The sequence below is a fragment of the Durio zibethinus genome, chromosome 4 (assembly GCF_047325235.1).
Source record: "Durio zibethinus cultivar Kanyao isolate XHJ-2024 chromosome 4, ASM4732523v1, whole genome shotgun sequence".
NCBI lineage: Eukaryota > Viridiplantae > Streptophyta > Magnoliopsida > Malvales > Malvaceae > Durio > Durio zibethinus.
The window spans coordinates 179,435-190,614 of record NC_143165.1 but is presented as its reverse complement, the minus strand read 5'-3'; the positions used below and the strand labels follow the sequence as shown (position 1 = coordinate 190,614).

The window sequence follows — 11,180 nt, the reverse complement described above, 5'->3', positions numbered from 1 at the left end:
AAGCGCGAACAACATAAGGCTTGAATATACTAATAATAATAATAATAATAATAATAATAATAATAATCGTAGTGTTAAACGTGAGGACAGGGGGGGTGAAGAGAGCAAATGAAAGGTTGGGGTGGTGGAGTTGCTTCCTCGAAGCGCCGATGGAGAGGTCTGGCCATTGGCGTCCTCTTCCTTGTGATCCTCTCAATGCTCGTTCCCCTTGGATTCTTGCTTGGCCTACACAATGGCTTTCACTCTGTAGGTGCGCGACCCTTCTTCAATCTTACACTTACAGATCTGTTTTTGATTAGGGCATCTGCATCGGCAGCGCTCATTGTGTCCGATCAGAGCCGGAGTCCTAGATCTAGATTTCACTCAGTCTTTTCTCTTTATGTATATATTTTCTCCTTGTCCTACTCTGCATTTCTACTTTAACGCACGCTTGACTCATAGCAATATGAACCAGATCTCTGATTCTACTCAATCATCCATGCTTTTTTACCTACTTCTCGTTTCATTTACGCTTGACCTGTACCTCTGCAGGATTTATGTCTCTTCAACTAGCTTCACCTTCGGTAAGTATTTTACATTGCTTGTCCATTCCATTTACTGGCTTTCACTCTATTTATCTCTATGTACTTTCTTTTCTATTAAACTCTTGCCTATATGGTTTTTGAGGCTATGATCCCTATTGAACCAAAATTTTAATTTCCGCCCTCTCATTAGTTTTGGTTGCAAAAATGTGAAAGTTTTACGCTTAAATCAATTTCTTTCTTCATTTCCAAATGCAAATGCATTTTGTCCAAAAAAGAAATGTCAAGTTAAAGTGGAAATCAAATGAAATGATCTATTTTCGTCTTCTGGAAAAATTAAAATAGTCGTACAATAATATATCATTCTCTGAGTTTTCTGACAGGGGGATCGTTCAAGCCATATAGATAACCTTGTGAGGAAATTAGGACCTACTCTACCAAAGGTTTGTTTGCCATTATGCTACTTTATGTGTGTGTTGTTTCTGGAATATGATGTGTCTTTCCTTTCCTTCCCTCTTCCACTAGCCCTATAATATTTATGATTGGTGTTCATAATGCTCAAGTTTTTGCATCAAAATTATAAATGGTTTGGGGTTTTAATACATTGGATTTCCAGTAGAGTGATATGTGGGAAATTTGGATATGCTTTGTTTGGCTAAGGTACTGAAACTTAGTTTCTTACCAATTACTGAGACATAAGACAACCAACCCATGTGGGCAACTAAACTCACCCTGTTTCCAAGTTTATCCTTCCCTTCCTTCATCGATCCTATAGATGATATGGTCAAGGAATTGGCATGACTAATATTAAAGATATATTACATTTTGCTCTACACAGATGCCTCTCGTAGTCATAGCAAAACTAAAGAGTGATAAATGAATGATATTAAGATATGTGAGACCGGAAAATAAAGGAAAATCCTTGTTTAGGTAATTGGAGACAGATAGGACAGGGTAGGATAGAACTTTCTTTTCACCTCTTGATTGGTATTTTTAATATTGTATCAAAAAAGGAAAATAAACGAACCTTTTAACTGAGTAAGAAGCTAAATTATTCAGTCATATTTCAAAATAGAATAAAATTATGTTTGTTTCTCTATTTGAGAATAGAAATAAGAAAACGGGGAGTTAAATGAAGGTGAAAGATGATATGCTGTTATGGAATTGTTTCAGAGAAAATTTTTCTAATTGTGGTGAGAGCTTGTATCTTGTATTAAGATGTTGCAACTTTACTTATCATTATTCTTTATCCTTTCAGTGGTGTTTTTAGTTTTTTCAAAGCCCCACTTCCTTGACTAAAAATTTCTCAAACCCAAAATTCTATGAAGAGTCTTTCATTGTTCTTATTACTCTTTTATTTCAAACTAAGCATTGGCTCTTTTGATAACCATTAATGCCTAAACAAAGAAATTTGATATATTTTTTTATCAAAACAGAAAGAAAAAGAAATTTGATACATAGGTCCTATCATATAAATGGGAAGTCCTTGAATAGCTATTTGTTCTCTGTTGTCCTTATTGTCTGGATATACCAACCAAGTTCCTTTAAGCAGACACTTTTGGAAATATGTAGATTATTCTTGCTTTTTCGTTTTTGTTCCTCATGACATGTTCTGGTTATTTTGGTTGCATATGAGTTTTTCACTACCATTTAGATAATGTAGACTCTGGTGCCAAAATATTGAGGTTCATAGATACATGTCTATTAGTAAATGAACAGCTTTTTAGTGGGGCAGCTGCCCTCACTCAAATCCTAAACTATTTTTAACATATTATCAAAACAATTAGAACTTTGGTGACCCCTTAGTTTTGCCCCTGTTAAATTTGGAAAAATTTTCGTTTTTCATATATTAAAAAATAGAAAATATTCAGAATAATCCATGTCAATAATCACTCCACTTAATAGTTTAAATCATGTGATCTTATTTGTCAGCAATGTATGCATATTGCTGAAAAGTTTGTTATGTGTTACAGAAAATTTTTTAGTGTGTATATTTAACATCTCAAAATAATGTGATTTTCTCTCACAGATTATTAGAGTTAGTGGTAAAGCGGGAATGAAAGCCTTTGTTGATGAAAACGAGGGATTATGTGAGTTGAAATATGGGAGCTACTGCATTTGGAGTGAAGAAGATAGGGAAGAAATGAAAGATTCCATAGTGAAGAAATTGAAGGACCAGCTTTTTATAGCCAGGGCATATTTTCCTAGCATTGCAAAAATCCCAGCCCTGAACAAGTTGTCCTGTGAACTGAAACAAAATATTCAAGAACTAGAGCGTGTCCTAAGTGAAAGCACTACAGATTCTGATCTTCCACTACAGTAAGTTATGGTTCTTTTTTCATGACATTATAAAATTCCATGAATAAGGCCAATTATTACAGGTTTGATCATTTACTGACTAGAAATGTTAGTTTACATGTACAATTTTGTACTCCCTCCTTTTCAAATTGAATGTCCACTATGGCACAAAGCTTTAGGAAATGGAGTATTTTGTCCCTTTATAACTTTTACCCTTCAAGTGTCCTAAAAGCTGGAGGGGCCACCTTAAGTTAGTATTTCAGTGAAGAGCAACATTGGAAAATGTATTTGATTGGGGAAAGTTGACAATATATTGACCCATTCAAAAATAGTAAAGTGGACATTCAGTTTGAAACAGATGTAATATATGGACAATTCATCCTTTTGCACTCCGATCTGTTCATTCATTTCCCTCCTTGCTACTTTATCCAAATCCAGGATCACGGAATTTTATCTTTTCAGCTTATTTAAGATTATTCTTTTAATAATTGGCTGCCATATGTTTGCCTGAAAGACTATACCATGTTAGATGTTTATCTTTGACCTGATATGCTAACGTGTTGCATCTGGTAGAACTATATCATTCCTGCATCGTTTTTAAATGCCTGTTGTAAATGTTCCTGGTGAGTGCTGATTTGGTATAACCTGAGCACACTGGAGCAAGCTTCTTATACTTAGTATTGATTTATTTAGTACTAAGTCAAGCTGCTATAACAAGTAGTATTAAGTTAAATGGCCTATCCTAGCAGTTTAACTGAAGTTATCATTTTAGATCGTAAAGATATCTCCAAGTAGGTTCAACATCTTTGTGGGTAATGCAGTGTGCTTTGGCCCAGCAGTTTTCTTGCCTTCTCTCTCTAATTCTGTCCTTTTGGTAGATTGGTCAGATAAATAATGGCCACAATGATCCTGTGTTCTTTAGCAAGCCAGAAATGTTCATATTTTTTGCCTATGCATCAATTGTGTTTACCTGATATATCAGGATTGAGAAGAAGTCACAAAGGATGGAAGCTGCAGTAGCCAGAGCCAAATCAGTCTCTGTGGATTGTAATAACGTTGACAAGAAATTGAGACAAATATTTGACCTGACTGAGGATGAAGCTAACTTTCACATGAAGGAGAGTGCCTTTCTCTACCAACTTGCAGTCCAGACAATGCCCAAGAGCCTGCATTGCCTGTCTATGAGACTAACCATGGAATATTTCAAAGACCACTCATTTGATAAGGAGCTGTCCTAGAAATATTCTGATCCCTCGTTGCAACACTGTGTTATATTCTCCAATAATGTCATTGCATCATCAGTTGTAATAAACTCAACTGTTATGTATGCAAGTGTAAGTCGTAGTTATTCTTTGACATCATTTCATTTCTATGCTTTAATTCTAATGGTGATGCTGACTGGTTATCCTGCAATATTTCAGGACAGTATGATCCAGGTTTTTCATGTGCTGACTGATGAACAGAATTACCATGTGATGAAACTTTGGTTCCTCAAGAATACTTTTAAGGATGACGTAGTTCAGGTGTTGAATATTGAACATAATAATCCAGATTATTATGATAAAGCAACTCTATCTCACCTGACCTTACCTGTGGAGTTTCGAGTTTCCTTTCACAGCAGTGATAATGCCCCAGCAACCCATAATAGAACATATTATGTATCTATTTTCTCTCATTCTCATTATCTTCTTCCTAAGATATTCAAAAAGTTGGAGAAAGTTGTGGTTTTGGATGATGATGTTGTTGTCCAGCAAGACTTGTCAGCACTATGGAGCCTCGACATGGGAGCGAAAGTGACTGGTGCTATCCAAATTTGCTCAGTGAGGTTGGGTCAGCATCGGAGTTATTTGGGTGAAAGCAGCTTCCAAAAAAAATTCATGTTCTTGGTTGTCTGGATTGAGTGTAATTGATCTGGTTAGGTGGAGAGAGCTAGGCATTTCTGAAACATACTGGAAGTTGGTGAAAAAGGTGCGTGAATGCTTATGTTGGATAATATCTCTTATAAGTTCAATTTCATGTGCAAAACGCTGTTTTAAAAATGACATTAATCATACATTACTTGGTATGCAACCAAGCTCTAACCTAAATCCTTTTTAAATGTGTTGTATGTATATTATGCTACATCACCCTTGACAACAGTTTTGTAGTCCAATATAATGTAGAAAAAATGCATTTATCAATCAATTGAGCAGTTAGTAGTTTCGAACCGATGATTAGAACAACACAGACGTGAACTGCAGGTCAGCATGAAAGAGGGATCTGCTTTGCTTGCTAGCTTGCTTACGTTTCAGGATCTAATATATGCTCTTGGTGGTGTGTGGGTTTTATCGGGCCTTGGTCATGACTATGGGCTTAATATTCAAGGCATCAAGAAAGCTGCAGTGTTGCACTATAATGGAAATATGAAACCTTGGCTTGAGCTGGGAATTCTCAAATACAAGGCGTACTGGAAGAAGTTTCTGAACCATCAAGATCAATTTCTAAGTGAGTGCAATGTAAAATCCATAATGAGTTGGTTGTCAGGTTGACTCTTTGAATCCTTGGAAAATTGAGGGCTCAAGGAACGAAGTGCCGAGAATTTTGACATTGAGCTAGAGTTTTGAAGTTATAGATGGCAACAGTGTAGCTGTGATGAAATTGGTGCACATATTTCATTAAATAAAAGGACTGCGAATCCTTGGGGTTGAGTTCCCTGGAGGTGGTTTACAGTTGCTTGGGCAAGATGGATTTGAGGTTTTCAAGTGATTGTTGGAGAAATGCCGAGTTAGAGGAAGAGCTTCATTATCTGCTTCTAACTTTGTCTGGTGCAGTGAATTAATGTGAGAAACCTTGACAAAAAATCATATACGGAGAAGGTTGTGATTTGCATGTCTGTTCCAAGGATTTTCAATGACCATTCAAGACAATTGCATGGTTGTTGGTGAGAACAGAGTGGTGATGTGCCCTTCAAATTTGGATTTTCTACATGATTAAGAATTTGTTTTGTTCTTTAGGTAAAATTGTTTTGTAGTTTAGGTCATGAGGAAAACAGTAGTCAACTAATTAATTCTCCAATTAATTTGTATTATTTGATGGTGGATTTCCCTATGTTCAGATGAATTGACGTAGTGCTTGCTGGTTTGTCATATAGATTCGCATTGTTTTCCCTTTGTTTTTTTTTTTGTCTTAATGCATTTTTACCGTGACAGTATACCGTAAAGCATACTCTGATCATGAGTTGTCCAGAGCGCTTGCAGATATGGCAGCTTCTCTTGTTGATTAAGCTAGTCAAAAGTACGCTTGAAGGAACCAACCAAAAAGTAAGTTGTGCAATTACTAATGGAGGATATATATATATATATATATATTTATATATTTCCTTTTGTTTTAATTATTGAGGTTCGGTTTTGCTTTGGAATTGAAATCCATGGCTTGGTGCATGATACTTTGCTAGTGTCTCTCGTTCTCAGCCACCAATGTTTTATGGCTGCAAACTCTTAAAATCCTTTGTCCTTTTCTGTTTGTATTTCTATCTACGGTGTCTGTACTGATTCATTTACTTTGAATTTGATGACCTTTCTTTTCTATTTGCTTTTGTAAATAAGAAAACAAGTTGAACGCCTATCTTCGTTTATTTAGTACTCCCGTTTTTTTATCACCTTTCTTTTCTATGATGCTTCAAAACAAAGTTTTTTTTATCATTATTTTTTAACACTTCATACTCTTATTTTTTATATTTAAAATTTATATTTTAACTTTTTTAGTTTTTTTACAATAAAAAATTATGATAGATCAATATTATAAAAAATATTAAATACATAAAATTAAAGTTTTTAATATGTGAAAATATAGACGGAATGAGACGGACAACTTGTTTTGTGGATTCCATTTTTATGAAATAATAAAGCGCATAGAGCCTCTAAAACATTGCTATAATAACAACTTAGCTTATGCTTGTGGGGTTTAGGGGATGCGTCATCTGTTTCGTTCAACCAAAAGCTTGAAAGCACTAATAAATATACGTAATAAAAAAGGAAAAAAAAAAAAAACACTTTGTTCTCAGAATAATACAAATTGTATGAGTAAATGGTGATTGGCAACACAATCCGATCCCTTAAAGCATAACTGTTCCATCAAGAGTCAAGACATACAATCTTAAATCTAAATCTAAGCTGCAGAGCCAAGAACATACTACGAAAGGAAAATTAGCTAGCGGGAACAGCGGTGGATAGTTGTTGCACCGGCAGCATTAGCATCGAAGGGCCTCCAGGCAGAAGCAGTAAGCAAGCAAAGGTCTTTCCAACCAAGTTTGAGGGCGCCATTGTCCTCAACCAAGGTATAACCATCAGACGGGAACATGCCTAAGAGCAGCGTGGCCTGCGTCGCTGCATTACCAGCAAGAGAGATGCCCTTGAAGCCGGACTGCTGCAGCTTCTCCCTCCAATTATGGAATTTCACCTCCTGATCACTTCTGGAAGGGCCTCCTAGTGCCAGCACATTTCGTATCTCCTTGGAAAGTAGCTGCTGCTCCACCACGTGCCTCTCCTGGCTCTCCTCACCGTAGCTTGCTCCTAGGGAATCAAACAGGGCTGAGTAGTAGTGTATGGCTTCCACAAACCTTCCCAAAAATGAGCCGGCGTGGCTCAAGTCCTGCTCTACCACCGTCACTACTTTGGGTGCCAATCTGAGTACCTCAAAAGACATTATATTCGTCAACACAACGCACGTGTTAGGGCAATTAGATTGCCATACTACTAATACTATATATGCTCTGGTCGAATATTGTTTTTAAATTAATCAAACGTTCTAATTAAACTTCAAAAATCACAAGAAAATTAACACCGCATGAAAACAATCACTTTTAAATATCCATATGACCAAAGGATTGATGTGCTTCCACATACAACACCTCAGTTACAAACGTTATATAATCTCACCAAAATTAATTAATGTTCTTGTTTAACTATATTAAATGAAAACTAAGATTAGCAAAACTTGATTTATGATGGAGATTGGAGAGGGCAGACAGTGCAAAGTTTTATAGGAGTCAAACAAGCAAAACAGGGTCTTTTATTTAGATTTCAATTTATAGTCATGGATAGTTATGCTTCAGACAATCGAAGAATTTAAGCAAACAAAACAAAACAACTTTCATTTATAGTTAAAGAAGTGGGCAACAAATTAAGGTGAAAAGAAAAAGCGACATGAGTGTGTATTTGAGATCCTGGCCTTGCGCATCTATAAAATTATTAAGAATTATGAGTTAACTAAGTCTAAATGAACAGTAATTAAACAATGAAAAAATAAAAATGAAATTTATGAAAGCAAAGGCGAGCAAGTGAGTAAGGACGTCATTAGTCACCTCTGCAAGAGCCACAGCGTATTGGTATCAGAACCAGTTACGTCGTAAAGAGAGTGCTGCAGCCAGTGAACTGCTACTGCCTCCCTCTTGCTCACGTTGAGCCTCTCGGGTTCCAAATTCCCTACTTTATCTGCCACCGGGCAAAATTCGAACGGAAGCCCCAGTTTGTCCGCAAAATCAGATAAACGCTTCCCGGTCGCCTCCAGGGCCTCCAAGGAGGTTCCCAGCCCCGTGAGGCGCACGTGCGGAGGCCCGCCTGGTCTTGAAGCAAGAATGTGAAATAGCCCAGGCCATTGCAGGCCTTGCATAATGTCAAGATCTATTATGTGCACTCTCTCCTCCCTCTCGAACGCTTCTTGTATGGCTTGATTGGCTGTGAAATGCGAGAACTTGACGAATGGACTTATACCGTTGAACACCTGGAATGCCGATACCATCTTTTGGGTATGGCTCTGTGGAATCGATGGCAGCGCAGCGCAGATTCCCAGGCACGAGCTCACCAGCCTTGCCGACATAGCCTCAGAGAAATATGCTGCCACGCGCTGAGCAGACGTCCCAAACGGCGTTGATAGTTGCGAGAGCTCTAACAGCATCCTATTTGCTTCCTCAAAGTTATTAGCTGAAACCGCCTCAGCACACTGCAGGAGTAAAGTCAGGAGGTGCAATCCTTCTTCGTCTTTCTTCTGCTGCCGTAACTCCTCTTTCCTGTCTCTAGCGCCGCATGCTTGGACGGTTTGAACAGTGGACGTGGGCGTTGTAGTAGCCGTCGAGGTGGTCTTCTCCACTGGGGAAGGGTTTTCTGCTGGCGGCATCTGCTCTTGAGTCTGGTGGTGCTGAGGTACTTGAGATTGAGTCTGATTTAGCGAAAGAACCGGTGGTGTGGTCGCAGAAGGGCTACTGCTAATCTGATTGTGATGGTGCTGTTGGTTGTTACCTGTGGCTGCGCTGTTAGAGATGGGAAGTGGAGTTAACCCCCAGTTAAAGTACTGACTCATGGCACAAGATTCGGTCAAGGAATAATTAGGAAGGCTATCTAGGGCGGAGTCCAAGTTAAGCGTGAGTCCAGAGGAGCCTTGTTGTTGACTATGGTGCCTCTGCAACAAGCCCTCGGGCAGATGCAACGTTGGCGCCTCCTTCGTTTTCCTTTCAAGTGGATCCATTAGGGATCGAAGCCTGTACTCGAGAATGGCAGCGAGGTTTGAGTTGCAGGGGTAGATGATCTCCCGGACGTTGTGGATGAGCTGAGAAATGGAGACGTTAGAACAGGTGTGGATGAGGTCCCTTATAATGCCGTCTATCCATGGCGTGGCCGAAGTGTCATCCATAGAATTCGAGATCGGAGTTAAAGAACCAGGAGCAGTAGTTGCTGTTGTGGTGGCAGCAGCGGCGGTGTTTCGGTTTCTATCTGTTGGTGGAAATAAGGGCAAACCCGAGAAGCCACAAACGGCAGGGGGCTGAGGATTATTTGTGGAGAGGGTGTCGATGCAAGTAAAGTTGGAGGTGGTTGTAGATAAAAAAGCAGGTCCGCCTGACGTAACGGTGGTGAAATTTGCAAAAGGGATTATGTTTGTATTCATATTCGTAGTGGAGTGGTTGGGGAGTGGATTAGGGTTATTATTAGTGGTTGCCGCTGCCAAGAAAGAGCAACCCATGTTCTCAGATGCAAGGCTGCGGCGAGGAAACCTGTGGTAGTCAGCAATCTCAGAAGCCATCCTCTTCCTCATCATTTTCCTCTCTGATGTATTGCTGTTGGATGCGCTTGTTACTGGGTTTTCAAGGCTGTTGCTGCTGCCTTTGATTTCACTACCATTTTCACCTACAAAATCACAAGCTGCCATGAACAACAAGATATTCGCTCTCGCTCTTCATAGTGGGGGATCAAAGCTTACTGACCGCTGCACGTTACGCATTTAAGTAAGCTAACACTAATAAGTTAAGTACTAGTAGTCTATAATATTACGATAGGAGGTGCGAGCAACAATAGGGGCATCCAAACAGAAAACGGTACGAGAACAGGGACAGCGGCTTTGGAATTCCCCTCACTTGCTCAACTCTCTAATCTTAGCACGCCCTTCTATGCTAGCTAGGCCTAGAACTAATTTGTTTTGCTTTCTTCTTTTTTTTTTCCTGCTGGTTTTTTATATATTCTTCTTTCCTGCTCTCTTTCTTTTCTTTTAGGAAAAGCAAATATTTTAATGCAAGTACGCCATAGCCATGCCTTGTAAATTTTGATAACTGGAAGGAATTGAAGAAATTATTTTATATATAATAAGAAGGAAGAAGGGAGAAGGATGGTGGTAGTGGGTGGCAGTTAGCTAAACGCCCTGGTGTGGATGAATTTATTGCGACTGGCAAAATGGAAAGTGGCAAATATTATGAATGAAACGTAACACTATTCATGAATCAATATGATATTGAGGGTGTAGGATATTCAGGCATGTTGGTAATAAAAGAGTAAAATTAGGCAGAGAGAGACAGAGGGAGAGAGAGAGAGGGGCAAGTAAGTTGATGGGCTGTCAAAGAAGGAAGCAAAGCGAAGCAGCGAAGACTTTGTGGATTGGTGTTGTGCTGGGGATGATAGCCTGTTGTTCGTCGTTGCCTGTTTGACGTCTTCGCTAACGCTCTTCCAACGTCCATTACTTCAATGTATTATACTCCCCCTCCCCTTACCAAGCAAAGCAGGCACACCGCAAACCCAATTTCTTGCATTCTTTGCTAAGTACTATTATTTTCTTTTTTAAAATTAAATTAATCACCCACCTCTGCAATACATCATATATAATTTCTTTTAAAATTTTAAAATTCGTTTTAACCTGTAATTTCTTTTTTAAATCATAAATTTAATTTTAACCTGCGAATCTTATTTGCAGAAAAAGCAGGTCTGTAAGAATTAATGTGCAAGCAAGCAAAACTCGTTTCCTGAATGTGAAAATGACCGATTTTATGGGAAGCATCCCTCTGCCAGGCTCCACGGATTAAATTTGCAGCACTAAAATTTATTGACCCTACATTTGATGCAA

The 11,180-nt window shown here is 38.6% G+C and overlaps 1 protein-coding gene and 1 pseudogene across 2 annotated transcripts; one reads left to right on the top strand and one right to left on the bottom strand.

The window, feature by feature from the left end:
• LOC111288323 (putative galacturonosyltransferase 7) lies at window positions 1–5,495 on the top strand (annotated as a pseudogene). Its single transcript, XR_016341317.1, has 7 exons — window positions 1–250; window positions 532–563; window positions 905–964; window positions 2,551–2,840; window positions 3,802–4,153; window positions 4,241–4,787; window positions 5,060–5,495. The product of XR_016341317.1 is annotated as a putative galacturonosyltransferase 7 (transcript).
• A 1,285-nt stretch (window positions 5,496–6,780) lies between these two features.
• Window positions 6,781–10,918, bottom strand: LOC111288609 (protein SCARECROW-like). The gene is made up of 2 exons (XM_022879568.2): window positions 8,161–10,918; window positions 6,781–7,482 (listed from the first exon to the last, which is right to left on the bottom strand). The coding sequence occupies exons 1-2, from the start codon at window positions 9,996–9,998 to the stop codon at window positions 7,008–7,010; spliced, it is 2,313 nt and encodes a 770-aa protein (XP_022735303.1). The 5' UTR covers window positions 9,999–10,918; the 3' UTR covers window positions 6,781–7,007.
• Window positions 10,919–11,180: the final 262 nt, after the last annotated feature.